This window comes from Muntiacus reevesi, chromosome 1 (genome assembly GCF_963930625.1).
Source record: "Muntiacus reevesi chromosome 1, mMunRee1.1, whole genome shotgun sequence".
Classification (NCBI taxonomy): Eukaryota; Metazoa; Chordata; class Mammalia; order Artiodactyla; family Cervidae; genus Muntiacus; species Muntiacus reevesi.
In genome coordinates, this window is record NC_089249.1 from 175,997,121 (window position 1) to 176,022,819 (window position 25,699).

The following is a 25,699-nucleotide window of genomic DNA, read 5'->3' on the forward strand; positions in this document are numbered from 1 at the left end:
CAACCTGTAACTTGTGCCCATTAAACAACTCCCCCTTCCCCCAGTCCTGGTTCCACCATCCACTTCCTGTCTCTATGAACTGACTCCTCTAGTTCTTGTGAGTGGAATCAAGCGGCAGTCTTCAACTTTGGTGACTGGCTTCTTTCACTCAGCATCGTGTCCTCAAGGTTCATGCATGGCCTCCTGTCTGTTTGGATTTCCTCCCCTTTTAAAGCTAGTAATAACCCACCCTGTGACAGGCCACACTGTTTACTCAACATCTCTGATGGACACTTGAACTGTTTCCAGGTTTCCTTGTCTTTCAAGCTCCCAGGTGTTCTGAGGTGCAGGCCCTGTGGGTCTGGACATGCCCCTGGCTCGCTGGAGCGTAGCATGTGGGCACCACGCCCAGCCCTGCTGACACTGGTGCTCTCTGGTGTTATCAAGTCCAAACAGAGCTGGAGGCAGCTCCCTTCCCCCCAGCCAACACCCTTGCAGACCTGCAGCCTGGTGGTACCATCTAGTGCATTTGAGTAACCCCCCTGGGATCATCAGCCCCGTCGCTGTGGCTCCCCTTACACCGACCTGGTCCAGTAATTACAAAGCAGGACAGGCCAGTGGGTCACAGCACAACTGCTGGGGGTCTCCAGTGTCTCCTGTCCTCAGCCACCTACCCCCCCCCCCCCCCCCATTCTGCTGGAGACCTTCTCCACACTGGGTGGGAAGCATGGAAGGAGCCAAAGGAATCCATGCTTACAAACCAAAACTCAGGTCTGACAATATTTCAATAAGTGAGTGTGCAAGAAAATGATCACCTTGTTCACTAATTTATTCAATAATTTGTATCAGGCACTGGGCTATACGTTGATAGATAGATCCTTGACTTCAAGGAAGGAATTAGGCTTCCCAGGTGGCTAGTGGTACAGAACCCGCCTGCCAATGCAGGAGACCTGAGACACGTGGCTTCCATCCCTGGGTCGGGAAGATGCCCTGGAGGAGGGCCTGGCAACCCACTCGTGTTCTTGCCTGGAGAATCCCATGGACAGAGGAGCCTGGCGGGCTACAGTCCATGGGATCGCAGAGTCGGACAGGACTGAAGCAACCCCAGAGCACTGACCCATCAGACTGGCTCCCCTGGGATTCGAACCCGGAGCTAGACCCTCCCTCGGTCCCGCCCATATTCTCGGGGCAGAAGGCCACGCCCTCCAAGTGGGGGCGGGGACGGGCCCGACTAACCCGAGTTCCCAGGAGATGCAAGGAGATGCAAATTAGGCCCCGCCCCCAGGCGGGCATGTTTTCCCAGACTCCTCCGCTTCTTCTGTGGACAAACACAGCCCTGACGAGGCCCGACGGCGCGCGGCTCCGACAGCTCGCCCCGCCCCCCCGCCCCAACCCCACTCCCCAACCCCACTCCCCAGAGCTCGTCCGCGGCAGCGCGCGCCCAGGCGCCGGCGCCCGTTGGGCCTCACGTCGCGTGCGTAGCGGGAGCGGGAGGCTCCAAAAGCCTTTGAGGGAAGCGCGCGCCCGCCGGAAGCCTCGTCCCCGGCACGGCCACTGCCCGCGGCGCCGGAAGCGGTCGCGCGCGCTGTGGTTCCGGAAGTGGTTCCGGCCGGCCGGGCGCGCTCGGAGGCGGGCCGCGAGGGGGGAGGCGGCTGCGGAGGGGCCGGAGGCCGGAGCCCATGGCGGAGGGCGGCGGGCGGGCCGGGCCGGCGCCCGCAGGTAACGTGCGCGCGCGGCTGCCGGGCGGTGGGGGCGGTGGGGGCGGCGGGGTGGGGGGAGCCGAGGCCGTCGCGCCCAAGCCGCGTCGACTCGTGACCGGCAGGGCCTCACGGAGCCGCCGGGGTCGGTCAGCTCGGCTCGCCGGGGCCCGGGTGCTCGGCTTCCCCTCCTGTGGAGCTTGCCTGGTCACTGTCAACCCGCTGGCCTGTGGGGTTGGAGGGGACACCCCCAACCCGCCCCCAACCGTAAAGAGAGGACGTAGGTCATTCTCCAGTTCTGAGCGCACCCAGAGGTGTGGAAAGCCCCAGGGGTCAGCCCCTGAGAGGGCGGGTGACCTTTTCTCCATGCTGCTCCGACTCCAGCCCTAGCACGGGCAAGGGAACGCGATAACGCTACCCCCAGCGAGCTGTCAGTGACACAGCAGGTCCGCAGCAGGGGCCCTTGCCCACCTCCGGGGAGGCAGCCCCGACAGAGTTTAGTTTAGAGGGCTAGAAAGGCTCACGCCCACTGCCCAGAATAGCCACAAGGGTCTCCACCTTGAAATCTTCCTGCTGTGCAGGTGTGAATCTGCAGGGGAAGAGCATTTGCTCGCGTTTGGGAGCGGCTTCCTCTTAACCTGTGGCCTGGGGTGGGTGGGTGGCGGTTCCCCTCCTTGCCTGTTTTGAGTTGGCTCTGGGTAACAAGCGCTTCTGTGTGCTGCGGTCGTTACACGCACATCCAATGAGACACCCTTCCACAGAGTTCACTAGTTAGTAATAAACTAAGAATTTTTTTTACCCCTTACTCCTAAATGTGCCAGAATTTAAGATATAATGTTGATTTGGAGACAGGTGCAACTTTTCGTCGTTCCCTCCATTCATTCATCCAATAAACGGTTCATTGAGGACCTGATACCCCAGTGAACAAAAACATAAACAAAGCCCTTTCCATCCCAGGCTTTGGTTGGTATCGACTAGCCCCAGGTACAGCCAGACCTTAGGGTCCTGGACATCATCTCCTGTGAGAGTGAGGGAAGGACTGAGAGGTGTCAAGTAGGAGGAAGAGGGTTGCCTGCTGCTTCCTGGTGTGGAGGATGGTCTGGTGGAAGGCAGACTGATTCTGCCCTTCACATAGGCACTCTTTAATATCCAGGCGGTGCTGTTTTAGCATTTACTGTGTTGCCGGCCTGGGAGTAGAGGAGTCAAGGTTGATGCTTAAGTGGTGTATTGTTGGAGAAGCTGATCAGAAAAAGGCAAACGTAAAGTTATGTTGGATCTGGAGCTGGGCAGGTGGTGGGTTGGAAGAGGCCAACGCAGGGAGGCTTGGAGGAGAACTTAGCAAAAGTGTTTCAGTCTCCTTACACCTTCTGAATTTTACTCCTCCTTCGAACTTTTCCACTCTGTGGGTGAATAACTCAGTAGAGAATACCTTCTGGAGGAGGATTGGCCTGAGGGCCCAAGGGCTTCTCGATGCCTTCTTGTTGATCTACTGAGGCCGGGTCGTGGCGGTTGCTTGAGGTACCCTCCCTGCTCTGCCCAACCACCTGGGGCCTTTGTGTCTAACCTCTGCTAATGAACTGTCAAATCCTGGAGTGTACTGTGGCCCAGCCTTGTATACAGTAGGTACTCAAAACATTTGATTTGGATATGAAAAGCAACTTCAGGATTGGAGAGCCCACCTGTGGCGGGGTCACATGCTAGGCCATCTGGTACTGTGGGGACTTGGTGAAGCAGTCTGAGTTCATGTTCTTTCCGTCTGCCTCCTGTCTGTGTAGTTAAGTTTATAGAACTCTTAATTATCTGGAGACATTTAGGGCTCCACGGTGAGGTGAAGAGCTCAATTACAGTTGACCCAGAGGGTTGCCAGAGCTCTGCCACAGTCAGAAATCCTTCTCTGACTTCACAGCTGACCCTCCATATTTGAGGTTCTGCATCCGAGAACTCAGCCAGCCGTGTATTGTGTCGTGTAGTGTGTTTTTAGTGAAAAAAAAATTGGTGTGTGGGTGGACCCACGTAGTTCAGACCATGCTATTCAAGGGTTAGCTGTAGGTATGTCACTGTACAAAATTTGTTGACTACAGTTGGCCATTGGGACAACTTGGGCGTCCTCTGCATCTGAGTTTCCTGGACATCCGGGGATTCCACCAGGCACCGACCATGGTGCAGTGTTGTGGTATTTACTGCTGAAAATATCCATGTATAAGTGGACCCCTTCAGATCCAACCTGCATTGTTCAAGAGTGAACAGTACTTGTGGTCTAGTCCATTCAGGATGTGATAGCAGAATAGACTGGATGATTTATAAACAACAGAAATTTATTTTTCACAGCCCTGGTGGCTAGTAAGTCCAGGACCAAGGCACTGGCATATTTCGTGTCTGGTGAGGGCTTCCTGGTTCATAGATGGCCTTCGTATTGCTGTGTCCTCATGTGGCAGAAGGGCCGTGGAACTCTTCAGGGTCTCTTTTATAAAGGTGCTAATCCCATTCATGACAGCTCCACCCTCATGACTTAATTAACCACTAAGGTCCTACCTATCCCTTAATAATCACCTGGGTGTTAGGACTTCCAGCATATTATTTGGCAGAACATTTTGGGAGACACGAGCATTCCATTTATAGCAACTACTCTTCCCATTCCTCACTTACTTTGATGCCCTTTTCTTACATATTATGTTATTTATGCTAAGCTCTTTTCTGGGCAGTTGATTGTTTTATTTATCTTTATATCTAATGAGAGGTAATTTCTACTGTCTAGTAGGGTAGATGTCTTCTCATACATACTGAAAAAGCTGAAAGTGTTTCTTATTTTTATTTCCAAATAAACCTTTAGAATATTTTAGTCACATCTTGTGTAAAGGCCCCAAAGAGATTTGTTAAACCCCTTAATTTATTTGGTATCACTTAAAATTTTCCTAGCATTGACTCTCATCAAAATACACTGTGTGGTTTTCACCATTCATTCTAGCATTTGTTGTTTCTCAGTTTTATAGTCTTCATTATATTGGTCTGGCTTTCTATTTATATCGTTTTATTTTAAAATTTTTTCCTTTTTACTGGGGTATAGCTTATATTCAATAAAATGCACCCATCTGAGGTACTAAAATGTGTGTCACTCACGGGGGCTCCCATGTGGCAAGGCTGTTACCTAGATGAGCATGGCAGAGTCATTTGTGTTATAAGGAGCAGTACTTTTTTTGGTATTGAATTTTGCTAAATTCAAGCATCTTTTTGTAATGTAGGAGAGGATTATATGTTTTTTCCCCCAATACTGGCATTCTTGGAATAAATTAGATAAATAATAAATAAGTAATTAATAATAAATAATTAATGAGTAATAAATAAATAACTTTATGGTGACTTATTTTTTATTTTTTGGCCACACTGAGGCATGTGGGATCTTAGTTCCCTGACCAGAGGTGGAACCCAGGCCCCTTTCAGTGGAAGTTTGGAGTCTTAAGCACTGGACCACCAGGGAAGTCCTGTGGTGACTTTGATGTATATTTTAAAGTTCACTTCGCTAACATATTATTTAGGATCTTCTCTTTTCTTTTGATGCCTCACCCCGCCAAAGTTTTAAATATTATATTCTTGCCTGATTTGATGTTGGGCACATGCTAGCTTTATTCGGGGAGATTTTCTACGTCTCTCTGGCTCTGGAAGTTTCTGGAGGCCTGGGAATGATGTACTGTTGAGAGTTGGAGAGCACCCTCTTGGTGGGAAGAGCTCCCCTGGTGACCCAGGCAGTAAAGAGACCGCCTGAAGTGCTGAGACGTGGGTTCAGTCCCTGGGTCCGAAAAAGCCCCTGGAAAAGGGAGTGGCAACCCACGCCAGTACTCTTGCCTGCAGCATCCTGTGGACAGGGGAGCCTGGCGGGCTGCAGTCCGTGGGGTCGCCACAAGTGGGGCAGACTGAAGGCTGACCCTTTCCTGGGTGGGCGGCGCCCCCTGCTGGTGGGCCCGGCAGGGCCACCTGGAGCTGACAGGCGCCCCTCTCTTCAGTGCAGGTCCTAATCTGAAGGAGTGGCTGAGGGAGCAGTTCTGTGACCACCCGCTGGAGCACTGCGAGGACACGAGGCTGCACGACGCCGCCTACGTGGGGGACCTGCAGACCCTGCGGAGCCTGCTGCAGGAAGAGAGCTACCGGAGGTGAGCGCTGCAGAGGTGCTGTCTCTGGTCTGCGCGGAGCCCCTGGTGCTTTCCAGCTCCAGAGGGTGGGGGCAGAGGGCACTGAGGGAAGCACCATCAGGCTTGGGGGCGGTAATCAGAGAGGGAGGGCGGGGAGACCCCAGTTCAGGTCCAGTTCCGTCAGTGACCGTCTGGTGCCGTCTGGGTGTCCGCTTCCCTGAGGTTACCTCTGGTGCCAGCCTCGTTACTTTTTCAGCAGCGGCCCTGTCCCTTTGCGAGCCTCGTCTGGCTTTTATCCTAAGTTGGGTACAGAAAGTCTCCTTGAAGTATTGCATCGGGTCCACCGTGTATCCAGCCTTCCTGACGGCCCACTCCTGACATGCTCTCCCTGGCTTCTCAGGGCCTCAGGCATTGGCCTGCAGGGCCCAGGGCTCAGCCTCTGGCCCGCTGTCTCATCGCCCAGGGAGATCTGGGTGCCCACCTTCTGGCTCCTTTGGTTGATAGTGCCCTGCCTGTTGCCTTGCCACATCCCGTGACCAGTGCAAGCCCTTCCTTGATTAATAGCATCAGAGTCTTGCTGTCACATCTCCCTCCTCGAGACACCCGGGGGAGCACAGAGACTGTAGGCTGTCTGTGTGTCTGAGGCTGGAGTCTCAAATAGGTTTGAAGCTCATCTGCAGCTGGAAACTGCAGGCTTTTTCTGTGTGTCTGTTTCCCCTTCAGGCCTAGGCTGGCAGCGATTTGATGGGAGAAATGCTTGTGTACTGATACTGATATTTGTACCCTTTTGTGGGTCATTCCTGAGAGGAGAATTTCTAACAACACAGAAATAGGTTTCTTCCTCCACTCCTAATGTCTTAGCATCATTTCATTAGGACGGGTATTTTATTAAAAATAAAAAAGTTTCAAATACCCGGAAAGGATCATCATACAGAACAAATAGATGGATTGCACTTGAATATTTGATATCAATGACTCAAGTCCGAAGAAAACATTAAATTTTTGTGGTACTGCAGATATAACAATAGAATAAAGGAGAGTTAAGCTAGCAGTTAGACCAGGTAGTTTCATATTGCTTTTTCAAGGACTGTTTTTGTTTCTTCTAATAATTGGGTTCTGTGAATCTCTGGTGTTTTGATGGTATTTTTCTGTTGGGATATGTTTCTTTGGTGATGAGTCCTTGGAGTATTCCTTGGCCTCCTTGGCCAGTGGAAGCTAGTTCACAGCTGAAGTAGAACCCTGACCTGCTGCATGTTTCTGGGTCACTGCTTCGGTAATCTGGATCCTGGGGCTTTGTTCAGAACTGGGAGCTTGAGGTGATGTGCGCCTCAGCTGGTGATGTAGTGGGTCCGTGTACTGCACGGCCGTGGCATTCCTTGACGGGGCTCTCACTCTGAGTGCCACTTCCCATGCGGGCTGAGCCTGAACCATGTCCCTCTGCTGCTGCTGGGAAGGGTAGTGAATCCCGCAGGCCATCATGTGTTAGGTGTTAGGTGGAAGGACCATAGTGGTCACCTAGCCCCAGGGGGGATATCGAGGCCCGGGGAGCAGTCCGACCTCTACCTTGTCCCAGGTGTCAGCTGGTGACCAGGGGCCTTGGGGCCCTGTCCTCCATCCTGTGGCCCCCTCCCCGGGCAGGCCCTTCTCTTTGTAGAGCACAGAGCTTTGATGGCATGTCCGGAAATTGGCGCTCTTAGCTCCAGTGCTGTCTAGCTGTGCCTCAGGTTTCCTTGTCCGTGGGATGGGGGCTTCTGCAGCGGAGCACCTGGAGGCGTTCTTAAAGTGAAGGCTGCCCCCTGCTCCCGGCCTCGCAGCCCACCCGGGAGAGGGCGGAAGGGCTGGCGTGTCCCGCACCTCCCAGCCTGGTTCCCTGTGCTCTCTCTCAGCCGCATCAACGAGAAGTCCGTGTGGTGCTGCGGCTGGCTCCCCTGCACGCCCCTGCGCATCGCCGCCACCGCGGGCCACGGGAACTGCGTGGACTTCCTTATCCGCAAGGGGGCCGAGGTGGACCTGGTGGACGTGAAGGGACAGACGGCCCTGTACGTGGCTGTGGTGAACGGGCACCTGGAGAGTGCCCAGATCCTCCTGGAGGCCGGCGCCGACCCCAATGGAAGCCGGCACCACCGCAGCACGCCCGTCTACCATGCCTCTCGGGTGGGCCGGGCGGACATCCTGAAGGCCCTCATCAGGTCAGTGGTGAGGGGCTGGGCCCCGCTGCCCGCAGAGGCCACTGCAGGGCCAAGGCTGTCTGCCGGTGCCTGCAGCCACCTTCTCATTTCTTATTTTCTCCCGATCTCAAAGTAGACTTGTGACAGGATTTGTCTGTTTTGTCTTTTTATTTATTTTTTTTCCATTTATTTTTATTAGTTGGAGGCTAATTACTTTACAATATTATAGTGGTTTTTGCCATACATTGACATGAATCAGCTATGGATTTACATGTATTCCCCATCCCAATCCCCCCTCCCACCTCCCTCTCCACCCGATCCCTCTGGGTCTTCCCAGTGCACCAGCCCCAAGCACTTGTCTCATGCGTCCAACCTGGGCTGGTGATCTTGTTTTGTCTTTTTAAAGTTGCTTCTTAGCTTTATCAGTTCTCTTATTTTCTTACTGGTTAATTTCTATTTTTATCTATCTTTTCCCTGTTTTCCTTGATTTTACTTTACTTTTTCTTTAACTTTTTGAGTTGCATGCTTATTCATTGTTTTCTCGATTAACAGTGTAAACTTTTAAGGTTATTAACTTACCTTTGCCTAGAGCTTTGTTTTTGCTAAACTTGTAAAATAGGTATAATTGAAGTTGTTTTCCTCCTTGTTTTTATAGGTTTTGAGGCTCTTACTGGCTTAATAAAAACTTCTGTGAACTTTTAACTTTATTGTATTGTGCCCAGATAATACAGACCATATAATGTTCATGTTGAAGATTCTTTTTTTAAAAAATTATTTTTTAACATCAGACTGCTTTGTTGTGGATCCTTGTAACAAAGTACAAACCACAGGTGTTGTAGTTTCACAGTACAGGATTGTAGCCTCAGTTAATGCTGTTCAGAGTCGCTCTCTCTGCTTTTTACAGTTTTAACTGTTGGATCTGCCCCAAATTCAGAGAAGTCTGTTAGTATCTAATTACTGTTGTGCTTGTCAGTTTCCTCTTGTATTTCTCATAATTTTGCTTACTGTATTTTGATGCTAATTGGGCTCATAAAAATTCTTATGTATGGATTATGCCCTTTATGAAAGTAAGAGGAAACCAATGGTTTCATTGAAGGCTCATTTACGTAGCATTCTGTCACTTTTAGTTTGAATCTTGTGGGTTTAAGTAACTCTTTGTGTGCTCACTTTTACTATTTGACCATCTGGGATTCTTTGTTTTTTAATACAGTTAACATTATTGCCATAGCTGGTGTTAGGTCTGTTTCTGTTATCTTTCTGTCTTAACTGTACCTTTATTTTATGTCTGTATTCCAGGATATGTGTTTTCTTTGCTTTCCCTTTCTGTTGTTTTAGATGGTTTATGGTCTTACTTTAATTGCACTAATGATTGTCATTTAATCAGTTTGAACGAGATTGCATCTTTAGTCCTGTGCTCCAGTGAGTTCTTTCTACCATGGATGCTTTCTCTCCCCTCCCTTGCTCTGGAGGCAGTTTGTTCTGTGGTTGGACTGAGTGGAGTTTATATAGCCAGTTGTCTGTGTCAGGAAGGACTGCGGAGGAGGACTATAGCATTGTTACAGGCCACAATGGGGGATTCTGAGGGCATCTAATTCAGTGCAGAACATGGTTTTTAAATATAGGTATTGAGAATATATTTATTATATCAGAAGGTTTTACGTATCACATGGCTCTGGAATTGGCTTTTGGAAAGATAAATGAGGGTGACATTGGTTGTTATGTTAGAGGGATAAAGGAATGCAATGCTTTTTGTCCCCCTTCTTTTTAAGGATTTCTAGCCCAAGAATCTAAGCCACTTCAATCCCATGTCTTTGTATCTTGGAGAATGTAAGTCATTAATTTGGAAATGTATCCAGTAGGGTCAGTCCAGGGCTTCGCTGGTAGCTCAGCTGGTGAAGAATCTGCTTACAATTCAGGAGACCCTAGTTTGATTCCTGGGTCAGGAAGATCCGCTGGAGAAGGGATAGGCTACCCACTCCAGTATTCTTGGGCTTCCCTTGTGGCTCAGCTGGTAAAGAATCTGCCTTCATTGCGGGAGACCTGGGTTCGATCCCTCATTTGGGAAGATCCCCTGGAGACGGGAATGGCTACCCACTCCAGTATTCTGGCCTGGAGAATTCCGTGGACTGTATATCCATGGGGTCACAAAGAGTCAGACACGACTGAATGACTTTCACTTTCAGTGATAAAGAACCTGCCTGCCAGTGCAGGAGATTTGAGTTTGATTCATGTGTCAGGTAGATCTCCTGGAGGAGGAAATGGCAACCCACTCCAGTATTCCTGCCTGGGAAACCCCATGGGCAGAGGAGCATGGCAGGCTACATACCATCCGCAAAGAGTCAGACACAACTGACGACTGAGCATAGGCATAGGATCAATCCGTGAAATTTCGTCCTGGTTCCAGAAATCCCGTGGGGCACTTGAGTCAATTCATGATGCACTGCTGCTTTGAATTAGCCTCAGGCTTGACTCTGAGATACATGCCCAGATGCTCTTCTTGATAACACGTTTTTCAGACATTTGTTCCCTGCCGGAGCACAGGATGTTACTTGTGCTGTGAGGCGCCGAGAGCATGTACTGTTGTGCTGTAAAGCTTCCTATGTTCTAAGTGACCCGGTAATTGACTTCTGAAGAATGGAGTTAAGTTACTGAACAAATAACACAGCCTACATGTAATCCAAACGCAACTCCTGCCTTCCCTGTGTCACTGTCCCTCATGGGCAGGGCTCTCTGTCACTGTTGTGGTCCGATATCCCTTTGCAAGCAGCCTCCGTTTTGTTACTTCTCGTTTCCCTTGGTGTTTTGTTTTATAAAGGTAAGGAGTAGTATTTCTGTGTGTGCAAAAGTTATGTTGATTTATGTAGTTGTCCCATGGTTCCTGGCAAGCGATATTAAAAGCAGTACGGGAATTTTGGAAAATACTCAGGATTAAAATTAACTGGATCCCAGCCAGTACGTTTTTATGAGCGGATGAAGGCTGTCTTTCCCACAGCTCAGCTAATACCAGATTGTTGTGTTGCCCAAAATGACAAACATTCTGGAAAACATCTTCCTAAGAATAAGGAGGAAAAAGATTTTAGTGCTTGAAATCTGGGTCTCTTAATTGGTTGTATGAAATGAAACAGCAGTTTCTACCTGGTTTGGTTTGTGTGTCAGAATGGTTCTCTAGACGCTCCTAGGACAGTTTATAGAATGGGTGACATGTGCATTTGTAGTGGCTGATGGTGCTCCATGGCATCAGTGGGGGAGCAGGCTGTCCTGTGAGCCCGTGGGTCCGCGTGCCTCAGCTCTTCCTCAGCTCTGTCAGTTCTGGGGAAGAGACTGATGATGAAACAGGCTTGCCGGCTGTGAGTGTTGGCCCGCGTGTTTACCAAGCCCTGGACCCCTGCACGGCATGGCGGACCCCGTCGTCATCCCTCCTGCCCCCAGATGAGACAGACTGTGCCGACAGCATCTGTGGGGCGTCCTGGGGCCGGGAGGGCGGTGGGGCTGCGTGCACAGTGCTGCCGTCCAGTGTTTGCTCCAGAGCGGCGGTCTCAGAAGCCAGGCTCTGTTCTCCGTGCATGCGATCAAGCGGCGCCTGGTTTCATTGGTCCCAGTGCTGCTGACGTTCCCTTTCGTTCTTTGACCAGGGCGGTGTCTGCCAGGTTTCTCTGTTGTGAAGCTCCTCTTTTCCCCTCTGTGATTAATAAATACTTTCGTGGATAGGTACTTTGTAACCATGTATGTATCTTATTCCTCATCAAATTTTTAATCCATTTATTTATGTCCGACTCATGGTTTCCTGTGGAGTTAAACTTATCCTAGGCTCATACGTACTTTGCCTGGTTCAGCCCTGGGCTCTATCATTTCTCCTAGGAGAATGATGTTGAAAAGCCAAGATCTGGACACTGGGAGTGGTTATTGCTTGTCGGTGTTGCTGCTTGCAGGCCCTCTTACTGGACACATTTCCATCTACATTCCTGTGTCCATTATGCACTGATGGTTAAAGAGTATAGCCCAAGGCCTTAGTCCAGTTCAGCACCTGGACAGCTGTGAAGGTTAGTTCAGGGTGGGGAGAGCACTCCCACCTCTGGGGCTGCTCGAAGCTGCCCCGTGTCATCCTGCTTTTCTCCCTCTCTAAATTTATGATTTTGACATTGAGAGACCTGGTTCTCCTTACTTTTTCTTCAGGGATCGAAACTGCACCCCCTGCAGTGGAAGCAGTCTTAACCACTGGGCCGCGGGGGAAGCCCTCCCCTTACCTCTGGTGTGCTTGCTTCTTATTCCTCGGTGTAACCAGTTCCTGTGCTCCTGCTCCTCCCACACGTGGCTCCTCACCACCCGCACAGGCAGCATCCTTAGCAGGCACCGTCTTGACTAGGCCTGGACTCCGACACTGAGCCAGGCCACCCTCCCTGCTGTAGTCAGTGGCCTCTGCTTAGAGTGAAACAACCAGTAGGTAGTTTGCACTTGGCCTGAGAGAACTTTACATGCCTGATAGAAAGCCATGTATTTGGGTCTCTGAGCTCAGTGACAAGGGCAGGTGCCTTGAGGGGATCATGAAGGCTCTGGTGGATAATGAGGTTTCCAGGTCAGGTGGCTCATGTGTCTGCCTGTGTTCTGTTCACCCTCACATCCAGGCTGCCTCTGAGAGTCAGGAGAGGAGTTCCTGGACAGCTGTAAAGGTTAGTTCAGGGCCGGGGAGAGTGCTGCCACCTCTGGGGCTGCTCGAAGCTGCAGGCCTTGCAGGCGAATCTGCTGCTCAGAACAGTTTGGCTGCCCTCAATGTTCCATGGACCTGAAAGAAGAGCCAGCTTGGTGGGCAGGACAGACGGGCATCAGCTGGACCCACAGTTGGGTTAAGGTGTTTCCTTTTGCTTTCCGTTTTTAGGAATTGCTGTTTAGTTTTTTACATTGTGTATTCACATGGTTCCAAAGTCACATCTGTAAAACAAAGTGTATTAAAAGAAGTCTAGCTTCTTCTCCTCACCTGGTTCATCCCTGCCCTATAGAGAACCATTTAAGAAGTTTTGTGGTTTATCCTTGAATCACTGAAAACTAAGCAGACACGCCTATGTGTCTAAATGTGTGTCATGTGCACGTTGATCGTGGAGCCTTCATCCCAAGGTGGGCAGTAGCACACTGCCTGCTCCTTGTCCTGTGTTCCTCACTTGTCAGTGACCTGGAGACCGTCCCAGCGCAGCACCTGCCCTGCCCTTGTCCCTTGTCGGATGGTCCACCTTGGGTTGGCCACCGATCACTCAGTCCCTCCTGATGAGCCTGTGGGTTGTCACCTGCCTTCCGCTGCTGTGGATGCTGTTTTAATGAACTGCCTTGTGTATACGGCTTTTCAGAGTTTTGCAGATGTTACGGATTTCCCTCTGCAGGGATTGCTCCATTTTGTATGACCCTCAGTAATGGATAGGACTTCCTTTTTCTTTAAAGCCTGGTCAGTAAGCTTTTGGATTTTCTGAAGTTCGATAGGTAAGAAGTGATGTCTCTGAGTAGTTTTAATTTGCGTTTCTGTATGAGCGAGGCTAACCATCCTTTCCTCTGTCTCTGGCTCATGTACCTGTAGGACTGTTGATCCTCTCCTTTCAGAAGGTCTTTATAGAGTAAGGATGTTAACCGTTTGTTACCTTTTCTCCAATTTTTTCACTTATTGCTGTTTTTTTGGCATGAAAAAGTTTTTCTTTAATTTTCATGTTAAAAACTTTGTTTTTATATCTTGTCCTGTTTGATCTTCCCAAATGAACTTTATAATCAACTTATTTAGCTTCAGGGATGTTATTTTAATGTATTTGTATTTATAATCAACTTATTTAGGTCTAGGAAGAGTATTTTCATTTATATTAATAAACTTACTGATCTCTTAATGAGGTTGGGTGTTCTTATCCAAGATTGTGGTATGTTTTTCTTGCTTGTGTCTGCTTTTGTGACTTTCAAAAAAATGTTTTTTTTCTAATTATAAAATACAGTTCTCATGCAAACTTTGGACATTTACTGTTACATTTATGCTTAGCTATCTCACTTTAAAGTTTATTTTGCTGTTAGAAATGAAATATTTGTCACTTTATCTTGTAATTTGTTTTTGTTTGAATATGTAAAGACTATTGGTGTAAAACCTGCTACTTCATTGCTTCTTAATTGTATTTTCATTAATTATTTAGGGCTTTCCAGACATAATCATGTCCTCTGTAAATAGGAAAAAAAACCTCTTCCTTTCCAATTTTAATCAGCTAATTGCTTTCTCTGTCTAATTACACTAAAACTTTAAAAGAAAAACACGCCTTTAGAAATAGTGGGCCAGAAAGTGGGACCGTGTATCTTGCTCCTGGCTGAGCTGCTGCTCATGTTTGCCCGTTAGGTGAGATGCTGACTTCTGGCATGAGGAAATATTTTTCATCATGTTAAGGAAGTATTCTTCATGTTCTATTTTATCAAGTGTTTTTAAACATGTCTAAGTGTTGAATTTTGTCATATGCCTCTCTCGCGTTTGAGAGAGAATTATGGCTTTTTCCCCTTCAGTTCAGTCGCTCAGTCGTGTCTGACTCTTTGCGACCCCATAGGCTGCAGCACGCCAGGTCTCCCTGTTCATCACCAGCTCCCGAAGTTTACTCAAACTCATGTCCATTGAGTTGGTGATGCCATCTAACCATCTTATCCTCTGTCGTCCCCTTCTCCTCTCACCTTCAATCTTTCCCAGCATCAGGGTCTTTTCCAGTGAGTTAGTTTTTCACATCAGGTGGCCAAAGTATTGTAGTTTCAGCTTCAACTTTAGTTCTTCCAATGAATATTCAGGCTTGATTTCCTTTAGGGTGGACTGGTTGGATCTCCTTGCTGTCCAAGGGAGTCTACAGTCTTCTCCAACACCACAGTTCAAAAGGATCAATTTTGATGCTTTTATAGGTGCTCAGCTTTCTTTATAGTTCAACTCTCACATCCATACATGACTACTGGAAAAACCATAGCCTTGACAAGACAGACCTTTGTTGGCAAAGTAATGTCTTTGCTTTTTAGTATGCTGTCTAGGTTGGTCATAACCTTTCTGCCAAGGAGTAAGTGTCTTTTGATTTCATGGCTGTAGTCACTACCTGCAGTGATTTTTGGAACCCAAAAAAGCAAAGTCTGCCACTGTTTCCACTGTTTCCCCATCTGTTTGCCATGAAGTGATGGAACTGGATGCCATGATCTTAGTTTTCTGAATGTTGAGCTTTAAGCCAGCTTTTTCACTCTCCTCTTTTCACTTTCATCAAGAAGCTCTTTAGTTCTTCTTCACTTTCTGCCATAAGGGTGGTGTCACCTGCATATCTGAGGTTATTGATATTTCTGCCGACAATCTTGATTCCAGCTTGTGCTTCCTCCAGCACAGCGTTTCTTGTGATGTACTCTGCATATAAGTTAAATAAGCAGGGTGACAGTTTACAGTCTTGACGTACTCCTTTCCCTATTTGGAATCAGTCTGTTGTTCCATGTCAAGTTCTAATTGTTGCTTCCTGACCTGCATACACATTTCTCAAGAGGCAGATCAGGTGGTCTGGTATTCCCATCTCTTTCAGAATTCTCCACAGTTGGTTGTGATCCACACAGTCAAAAGCTTTGGCATAGTCAATAAGGCAGAAATAGATTTTTTTGGAACTTTTGCTTTTTCAGTGATCTCGCGTATGTTGGCAATTTGATCTCTGGTTCCTCTGCCTTTTCTAAATCCAGCTTGAACACCTGGAAGTTCACAGTTGACATATTGTTGAAGCCTGGCTTGGAGAATTTTGAGCATTACTTTACTAGCGTGTGAGATGAGTACAGTTGTGCAATAGTTTGAGCATTCTTTGGCATTGCCTTTCTTTGGGAGCAGAATGAAAACTGACCTTTTCAGTCCTGTGGCCACTGCTCAGTTTTTCCAAATTTGCTGGCATATTGAGTATGGCACTTTCACAGTGTCATCTTTCAGGATTTGAAATAGCTCAACTGGAATTCCATCACCTCCACTAGCTTTGTTCATAGTGATGCTTCCTAAGGCCCACTTGACTTCACATTCCAGGATGTCTGGCTCTAGGTGAGTGATCACACCATCGTGATTATCTGGGTTGTGAAGATCTTTTTTGTACAGTTCTTCTGTGCATTCTTGCCACCTCTTAGTATCTTCTGCTTCTCTTTGGTCCATACCATTTTTGTCCTTTATTGAGCCCACCTTTGCATGAAATGTTCCCTTGGTATCTCTAATTTTCTTGAAGAGATCTCTAGTCTTTCCCATTCTATTGTTTTCCTCTATTTGCACTGATCACCAAGGAAGGCTTTCTTTTCTCTCCTTGCTATTCTTTGGAACTAATGCATTCACATGGGTATATCTTTCCTTTTCTCATTTGCATTTTACTTCTCTTCTTCTCACAGCTATTTGTAAAGCCTCCTCAGACAGCCATTTTGCTTTTTTGCATTTTTTTTTCTTGGGGATGGTCTTGATCCCTGTCTCCTGTACGAACCTCCGCCCATAGTTCATCAGCACTCTATTAGATCTAGTCCCTTAAATATATTTCTCACTTCCACTGTATAATCGTAAGGGATTTGATTTAAGTCATACCTGAATGGTCTAGTGGTTTTCCCTACTTTCTTCAATTTAAGTCTGAATTTGGCAATAAGGAGTTGATCTGAGCCACAGTCAGTTCCCAGTCTTGTTTTTGCTGACTGTATAGAGTTTCTCCATCTTTGGCTGCAAAGAATATAACCAATCTGATTTCAGTATTGACCATCTGGTGATGTCCATGTGTAGAGTCTTCTTCTTGTGTTGTTGGAAGAGGGTGTTTGGTATGACCAGTGTGTTCTCTTGGCAAAACTCTTATTATACTTTGCCCTGCTTCATTTTGTACTCCAAGGCCAAATTTGCCTGTTACTCCAGGTGTTTCTTGATTTTCTGGTTTTGCTCCAGTCCCCTACAATGAAAAGGACATCTTTTTTGGGTGTTAGTTCCAGAAGGTCTTGTAGGTCTTCACAGAACTGTTCAACTTCAGCTTCTTCAGCATTGCTGGTCGGGGCATAGACTTGGATTACTGTGATATTGAATGGTTTGCCTTGGAAACGAACAGAGATTGTTCTGTCATTTTTAAGATTACATCCAAGTACTGCAAATTCCAACTCTTTGGTTGACTATGATGGTACTCCATTTTTTTCTAAGGGAATCTTGTCCACAGCCGTAGATACAATGGCCATCTGAGTTAAATTCACCTCCTCCAGTCCATTTTAGTTTGCTGATTCCTAAAATGTTGACGTTCATTCTTGCCATTTGTTTGACCACTTATTTGCCTTGATTCATGGACCTAACATTCCAGGTTCCTCTGCAATATTTCTCTTTACAGCACTGGACCTTCCTTCCATCACCAGTCACATCCTCAACTTTTCCCCTTAGTTCTGTGAATATGATGGGTTACGTTAATAGAGTTTCTAATATAGGAACCACCCTTGGAATAACCCCCATGAAGTCATCATGTGTTGCTTTCTTAATGTTTTTGGAGTCACTTTGCTAACATTTTATTGGAGGTTGTAAGTTGATGCTCATAAGTGCAAGTCACTGGTAATTTTTCTTTATGGTATGACCGTTGTTTGGTTTGGGGTTTATTCTATTGTTAATTGCGTAAGATGAATTTGGGGATTTTCCTTCTTTATCTTTGCTTGAAATAGTTAAAATAGTCTTGGGATTGTTGGGTCTTCACAGGTTTGAAAGAATTCCCTTACGAGTTTTCTTGTGTGAGAGGATCCCAAGGTTCTGAACTACCGTGGTGCCTGCTGGGAGTCATGGGTCCACTGCAAGCAGGGGACGCTCCGGTGCTTCGGGCATTGGGCTGTCCCCGCAGGCGCGGTTGAGATCCGCTGACGGTGCTGGCCTGACTGTCCGTGTGTCTCCCTGCAGGTATGGGGCAGACGTCGACGTCAACCACCACCTGACTCCTGACGCCCAGCCCCCTTTCTCACGGCGGCTCACCTCCTTGGTGGTCTGCCCGCTGTACATCAGCGCTGCCTACCACAACCTGCAGTGCTTCAAGCTGCTGCTGCAGGCGGGGGCGAACCCGGACTTCAACTGCAATGGCCCCGTCAACACGCAGGGTTTCTACAGGGGCTCGCCCGGCTGTGTCATGGACGCCGTCCTGCGTCACGGCTGCGAGGCGGCCTTCGTCAGCCTGCTGGTGGAGTTTGGAGCCAACCTGAACCTGGTCAAGTGGGAGTCCTTGGGCCCAGAGTCGAGAGGCAGGAGGAAGGTGGACCCCGAGGCGCTGCAGGTCTTTAAAGAAGCCAGAAGTGAGTGGCCTTAATTCAGCTCTGCCTGGCAGTCTCTTTAAGTCGGTTGAATGAACCAAGTTGTAGCAGTGGAAAAAACCTCCTAATTAGCACTTGGTCAGAACCTTCAGATAGGACTAGGAATTTTTTAGAATGGTCTTCCAGATTAGTTTCTTTTTAAATTCCTGGACACCAGGGATTAATAGCAAGGAATCTGTAATGATACATGTTCTCAGAGTTCCTGGGATTATGTTCTCTTTACTCCTTTTCTCTACTTTGTGATCTGAGATTCTTTCATTCATGCGTTTATGGCTTTTAAGTGTTTGCTTTACAATAGATTTCAAGCTCTTCCTTCTCTAGGGCGCCTCACTCCCCCTTCTTCAATTCCACTCAAATACCATCACTCTGGATTGTGAATTAAGCCTGATTTTTGCTAGAATTAAGTCTGAGGTTTGCTTATTTATGAAGAAGGGCTTTGCCAGGGAATTAAATTGATGCACAGGGAGTTTGGGGTTGATCCGTGGCTTGGTCTCGTTATCATTCTCCGGGACTCAGGAGTTGGCCCTTGGTGCTCCCTCTGACCTGCCCACTCCTGGCCTCTTTCCCACCTGGGTCTTGAGGGCATCTGAGTGACCACCTTTCCCCAGTCCCTTACCTCTTCAGAACTTCTGTGCGTTGTGTTCTTGTTACTGGCTTTCCCTAATCCAGTCATTAAAATTTGCTCCTGTTGAGAGTTGGTTACTGGTCAGTTGGAGCCATGCTGATAGTTAGGCTGCCTGTGTTCATGCCTGTTTGACGAGGCAGGGACACAGGGAGGCTTTTTTTCACCCAGAGTAAAATTCTCAGCCTACCTTCCTCTGTTGCTTGGTCTGTCCCCCTCCAACCCCTTTGGAGCTTTGGGGTGGACCAAGAGCAGAGGCTGACAGAGGGCAAGGGTCAGGGCTCGCAGTGGGCAGCTCTAGTTTCTCTGCCTAGGGAACTCAGCAGAGGTGAGCAGATGCTTGGATAGTGAAGATTCTGCTCCTTGTGCAGATGAAGGAGCAGGTAACAGTCCTTTGTCACCAGAGCCAGCTCTCCTCTGAAATTGGGATGCTGGCAGCAAGCACTGGTGTGTCCTGCCTGCCGTCCCCACCAGCCTCTGGTCTGAGGCGATAGGGGAGAAATGGTATTAACCCCCCCTTCCTCTGTCTTTGCCTTTCCGCCCCCGCGTTTCAGGTGTCCCCAGGTCCCTGCTGAATCTGTGCCGCGTGGCTGTGAGAAGAGCACTCGGCAAATACCGCCTCCATCTGATCCCCTCGCTGCCTCTGCCAGACCCCATAAAAAAGTTCCTGCTTTACGAGTAGAATTCTGGAGCGCCGTTGATTGCAGTGAAGAGGTGGCGGTGACCTGCAGTGCAAGTTGACACCGACTCTCGCCGCGTGACCACATCTTGTGCTGCCGAGTCCCGCCTGGCTGCAGGTGAAGCAGGACTGGCTTTGTTCCCCTGGACGGTGTTCTATCTCAGGTGTTTGGGCATCGGACACTCTTGGGGTCAGTATCAGTATCAGCCAGGAGGCTCCTACACAACTTCATTTTGTGCTTCCTCAGTCTGGAAATTAATGCAGTGGGCCTTGAAGTGTGAGCAAGTTGGGGCTGAGGCTGGAGGCCTGTTGATGTCCTGAGTGGAGAGGACTGGCATCTTCCAGACTGCTTCTGGGTTCACTTCTCAGCTTGTTGGCTTGACTGCAGTCAGATGAAAAGGGAGTTTGTAAAAAGTAGAGTACAGAAATGCAGTTCCTGAACTTGTGAGTTTGTGTTCCCAGCTCCTCTGTTGAACATGTGATGTTTACACACACACGCTTTCCTTGCCACGTCAGTGTTCTCTCCATGTGGTGAGGTCATCGTGTCAATTGGCTTCATTCAAGGATGGTTTCCCGATCACTTGGGTTGGCTTTATGTCTCAAGGTCAGTACCTGCAGTGCTCACAGTCTCTTTAGGTAACGCTCAGAGCTCGACACCTAGCACCACACCCAGCTGTGCCTAGCATCATGCCAACAGTCTCACGAGTTCTCTGCCATTTCACTCTGGGGAGCTTCCAGAAGTCCACTGATTTCAGGAGGCCCACTGCCTCCACATGGACCAAGGACCGTCCAACAGCATCCACTGCCAGTTCTAACGGAAGTCTGCGCACACACTGCGAAATAGACACTTCACTCATCTTCTGGGTGGTTCAGAGCTTTCAGTTCTATGGTGTCCTGTGGACAGAATATCTGGTGTTTGGTTGATTGCGCTTCATTTGTTTGGACCTAATGTCTTGGTAATTGCTTCTAGAACTGAAAAGGGGGATAGCAGTGAGGTTAGAGGTCTCCTGTGGCTGCCGAGGTTTGGGGTAAGGGAGAGGAATGATCTGGGTTATCACCCGACAGCTCAGCTGTGGGCAGGGCTGCGTGGCCAGGTGTGTGTCATGTCGGCACAGGTGGGCAGGTGGCTGCCTCTTTGAAGCATCCAGGTGCCGCTATTTGCAGGGAAATCACATCTGTTTGTTGAGGCCTCAGGACCATTGTGTGGATCCATGGAAAGTGTTTAGAGATGGGCGGATTTCACATCTGTGTTTAGATTTTCTGTAACAGTTGAACAAATGATATGGGTTTATTTAATTATCAGCATTATTGTGTGTATTCACTAACGGTGTCTGGTCATGGTCTTCCGTGATTGAGGAATTCTGAGTATGCCTCCTGGCATGGATGGATGTGTGTTGGAAGCCAGGCCGACCATGTGCACACAAATGAGGTCTGAGGGGAGAGAAGTCATCAGTGATTCAGAAGGGAAGATGCAGCCATTGGAGCTCGTTGCAAGCTGAGGCTGCGGCCTTGGAGGCTCAAAAGCGGGCTGTATGCTGCTGCTTTTGGCTCCGAACCTGCTGGGTGGGTTGCGTTCAGAGCTCTGGGTTCCACCTGCAGCAGGAGAGGCGTCCTGAGAGAGGAGGGGCCGCCGGCAGGTGACTGATGGTGCCTTTGCCACCAGATCCAAGCGCTGCGGGGATTTGGTTCGGGAGAGCGACAGTGTGCCCGTGGCCCTTGTGGTGGGACTCACCGGCTCTGGGCAGTGGTTTCATTGCAGCTGTTGGGGGAGGGCTCTCCCTGGTATAGAGAAGGGTTGTAGGATAGCTGGAGCCGCAGGAGGGGGCGGAGCCACCAGAGAGGGGGCGGAACCACTGGAGGGAGTGTCCCTGGGGTGCAAGGCAGCATATCAAGTCACTTTCTCAGTCTGGCTAGAGGAGTCTCAGGAGCAGTCACTCACCTCACTTTATGCTCCTGCAGCTGCGCTTTGGCCTGGATTCCCTTCCTGGGGGCCGTGCTGCAGGCTCGCAGGACCCTATGTGCCCTGGTGGGCATTTCCTGCAGGGGTTTGTTAGGGACAGAGCCTCCCTGGGGTAGGAGGTGACTCTGTTCCCAGGCCTGGAAAGCAGCATCTGGGGCGCTGCCAGGCAGGAGTGTGGGGCTGCATGGAGACAAGGGCCCCCGGCTGGCCTGGTGGGGTGGCTGTCAGGCTGCTGTGCAGGGTGATGTGAGTGTAGGACTTGTTTCTGGGGTCCTCTAGAAGGACTGGACTGAGTTGATCCTCATTGTTGGGCCTGGCCCAGACCTGGCCAGGGAAGGACTGGGACTGGGGAAGGACTGAGCCAGGGAGTGGGGGCCCCCTGCACCACCCCAGAGCGAGGTGGGCTCAGGGCCAGTTGTCCTTTATAGAGGCAGGTTGACTTTCTGTGTTCAGCCAGCCTTTAGATAATTTTTTCAGAATCCCAGCAACTGAGGTTCAACCTCTAGTTAGAAATTCCATACGTGCGAGACATGACTCTGAAAACAGCATAGCTAGATACTTAAGGCCATTCCTCCTTGTTTTGAGCCTCATGTTACTAAAGCTCCCTTTTTCTGTTGTTGGCAGGGATAGGTAGGGTACAGACTAGGAAGGAGTCATTCTCTCCACAGAGCACTTTATAAAGCCCAGGCTCCAAGCCCCGGGGTGCCCACTGCCACGTAGCCAGGAAACGTGGACTTGGGTGATGAGGTTGTGGCCCAGAGCACCGTGCCCACGGGGCAGGGCACGACAGACCGGTGGGCAGGAGCCGGGCCCAGCCTGGCTCAGAAGTGTCCTCACTGCCCCTGGGGCGCCTGGGGGCCGTCGGGCCGAAGGACTCCTGTGCTCGCGGCCTCGGCTGCAGTGGACGGTGGGGGTGGGGCTGGGGATGTGGGGCGGCGCCGAGATCTCGGAAAGGGTTCCGCTCTGGCATCCTGGTGGGAGTTCCCAAATGTATTTCTGAAACCCTTCAATGTCATGTGTATCCGTGCCTTTTCATATTATTTCTTGTATTTATGTATTTATTTATTTATGTCCTGCCGTATTCCAGGAAAGGGTTCAAGGTCATCATGCTTAGTTTTGATGTTCTCTTTTGATGTTTGATAAGTTTTAGTCAACGTGCGCTTGTTAAACAGGACATTTTAAAAAGAAAGGACAGTTTTTTTTTCAGTACAATTTCCTCATGTTGAATATGTTTCTGTTATCAGGCCTACGTGCCATCATTTTTCCCCTTCTGTGAATTGACTCTTCAAATGGAAGGGTCGTGCAGGAGTCTAAGAGAGGAGCCTGCAGGCAAGGTTGGACCGAGCCAGGGAAAGTCCGCCTTGGAGAAGAAGGCTCTTCTGTGCTGAGTTGCCTGCTGCCTGGCCCTGAGCGGGCCCGGCCCTGGGGAGGCCGCCTTCTGACGGCAGGACAGGCGGACACGCGGGAGAATGTCTGTGAAAGCACTGGCGCGTGAGCCGTCCTGGCGACGTGGCAGCGGCTGTCTTTGTGCACGTGGCCCCTCTCCTCAGTGGGTGTGCCTTTGAGGTGCTGACGGCCTGTGGCCTTGCTGGTCAGCTGGGCTCTGTGCCCCGGGGACAGCGAGAGTCATGGCGACCGTGACACAGGCCTCCTGCACTGGTCAGAAGGGCAGGGACACGCGTGAAATAACATAGGAAGTCAAGTTTACTCCATTTAGAGGGTTGTCTTTTAATCTGAGATTATGTTCTTCCTAATTTGGGTGATAAAATGTCCTTTTATGTAATGAAGGTGATAATAAAGGGCAACATCGTTTTTTTATAAAAGCACCTGGTTGCAGATTAAAATGTTGGCTGCCCTTCCTCAGATCCCAGAACTTCTTTTTAAGTTGGCCAGGCTCTGAGACCCAGTGTCGGGACCCACAGTCTGTCTATAGCCTGTGTTCATGACTGAGGAGTTCCTCCTGGAGTCTCCAGCGGCCTGTCCGTGGCTGAAGGAGAGCCCATGGCTCCGCTGCCTGGTAGTCCAGGCACAGGCCCTGCGGTCCCCAGGCGGGTCAGGAGCGCGTGCTTGTGTCTGCCGATGACAGCACTGTCCCTGGGAGGTGGGCCTCTGGCTACCCCCGAAGGACACTCCCAGGAAGCTAGCGTGGCTCCTCAGTGGGGCTGCCGCTTACCCTGGGCACCTGAGGCACCTGAGGCACCTCAAGGCTTGGCGCTGGTGGTGGGGTGGGCCTTCGGGTGCCAGGGCTCAGGCTGTTCCCCTGCCCCTGGGGCTGCCTGCCAGGCACTCAGCAGCCGGGCCCAAGGGGTCTGGGTGCCCCACCAGCTCAGCTCTCCCTCCTGGAAGTGTCTGATTCGGCTGCCTGGCATCTCTCCCTCACTCACTTAGGCCTCACTCCCCTTCTCACGCTCCCCATCTTTCAACCTGACTCCTTTGATGTGGAATAAAATGACTGAAATGCACACGAGTGGTCAGTGGGATCCTGTCCTTGGAGAGTTCCACGGGAGGGACACGCAGGTTCTGAAGTGCAGTGGTCTGTGGAATAGACGCCGTAAATTGTAGGGAGACGGTTGGATGGGGAAGTGAGCGAGGGTGGAGGTGGCTTCTGTTGCCTTAACTCATAGTTGCTCAGTGTCTGGAGGGCATGAGGATCCTTTCTTTATTAAGTTGCATGGATCTCAGACCTCTACCATGTGATATGTGTGTGTGCACATGTCCAGGTCTGTGTGGTGTCTGAGCGTGACTCTCCCGTGTGTCATCACCTCAGTTTGCTGCTGTGGTTTAGCCAGCAGCACCCCTGCTCCTCCCTGCACTGTTTGCACAGTCCCCGTGGTTTCTGTCTGGTGTTGTGCACGTGCGGTGGGAGTGCTGGCATCAGCCCTGGGTCTTTGCTTTCTCTTTGGTAGTGACCACACTTATCTGCAGCAGCTGGGACCATGGCTGTTGCTGCACTTGGGCCTGGTTAGGAGCTTTCAGAAATGGGATGGACATCTTTGGTAGGTTATTGTAACTGTAATGAATGCTTTACTCCCCGTTGACTCCCCCCAAATGCCTTAATTCTGTGTACTGTTTATCTCATTGGAGAGAAGAATTGATCACGTGACATCTTTGTATATGCACTTCAGGTAGAGGCAGTGGCTTTCTGGAGAGCTTCTCATGATTTGCAGAGAGGGGCATCTGTAAATGGGAGTCTAAACGGCTTCTCTCCACTGCTTGGGGGCCCCCGTGCTCCAGGGAGGCACTCATAGTGTTGCACAGGTTTAAGCTGGGATGAGCCTGTTTTATTGAGAGGGTTTTTAGTCTGAAGCGAAAGTGCCTCTAAAATGTTTGAAAGACATGACTTTCCTTCATGGTGACACTGTCCCTACAGTGCTCTCTTGGGTGGGGAGGTGGTGGGGACTGTGTTATATGTGACTTATTTGACAGTGGGAGGGTGAGTTGTGAAGCTTCGGGAATGAATGAACTAAATAAAGCATTTATTCATTTTTCCGTGACACGTCTCTGTATTTGCTATTAATATTTCAGATATTTCCTTCGTTCCTCACACCAGTCCCCAAGGCCCACCCGCAGACGTACACCTCTCCTGCTCTACTGAAAAATGGCCTCACTTTGTCTCAAAAACCAGCTGCCTGTGTGGCGGGGATTGCTGGTTCTCCTTCACTATCTGTTGTCTGTGTCTGTGATAACAGAATGCACAGTTATAGCTGGAGACTTGAATCCTCTGAATAAAGTCTTCACTTCCCAGACTTCTTATAACTACATGTGGTTGTTTATCATAGTTCCTTCCTGAAATCCCGTTAAAATTACAGGGAATTTTAATTTTTTAAAAAAGCATCAATCCACTAGGATGCCTATAAATGGCAACAAAGTTTTGGAAACTCTCAAGAAAATAGATGAATGGTAAGTGACTTAGAAGTGCCGGAGAAAACGACTTCGTAGGAAAGAAAGGAGAACAGTTGAGAACCTGGTTTTACTGCAGAGCTCCGGGAAGCTATGGGGTCGGCAGTTCCAGGCACCTCTAGAAGTGGATGTGAGGAGTGAAAGCAGCGGGACTGGCTAAAAGCCAGTTTGGAAGCAGCTGTAAGTCTCCACTGCACACAGTCGGGCACTTGTTGCTGTCCTAGCCCATTGGGAGCTGAGACATCAGCCTTCAGTACGTAAAGTCCTCAGCACAGGAAACAGGCCG

At 49.4% G+C, this 25,699-nt stretch overlaps 1 protein-coding gene across 2 annotated transcripts; it reads left to right on the top strand.

Moving 5' to 3' along the window:
• Positions 1–1,593: 1,593 nt before the first annotated feature.
• On the top strand, positions 1,594–25,215 carry ASB1 (ankyrin repeat and SOCS box containing 1). Of its 2 annotated transcripts, XR_010660823.1 has the most exons (6): positions 1,594–1,698; positions 5,680–5,821; positions 7,687–7,989; positions 17,849–18,234; positions 19,429–19,743; positions 25,039–25,215. XR_010660823.1 is itself a non-coding variant. In XM_065917175.1 (5 exons), the coding sequence occupies exons 1-5, from the start codon at positions 1,659–1,661 to the stop codon at positions 19,554–19,556; spliced, it is 999 nt and encodes a 332-aa protein (XP_065773247.1). In that variant the 5' UTR covers positions 1,594–1,658; the 3' UTR covers positions 19,557–24,981. The 2 variants fall into 2 exon arrangements, 1 of the variants encoding a protein (XP_065773247.1); XM_065917175.1 differs by lacking the exon at positions 25,039–25,215 and having other exon boundaries at positions 19,429–24,981.
• Positions 25,216–25,699: the final 484 nt, after the last annotated feature.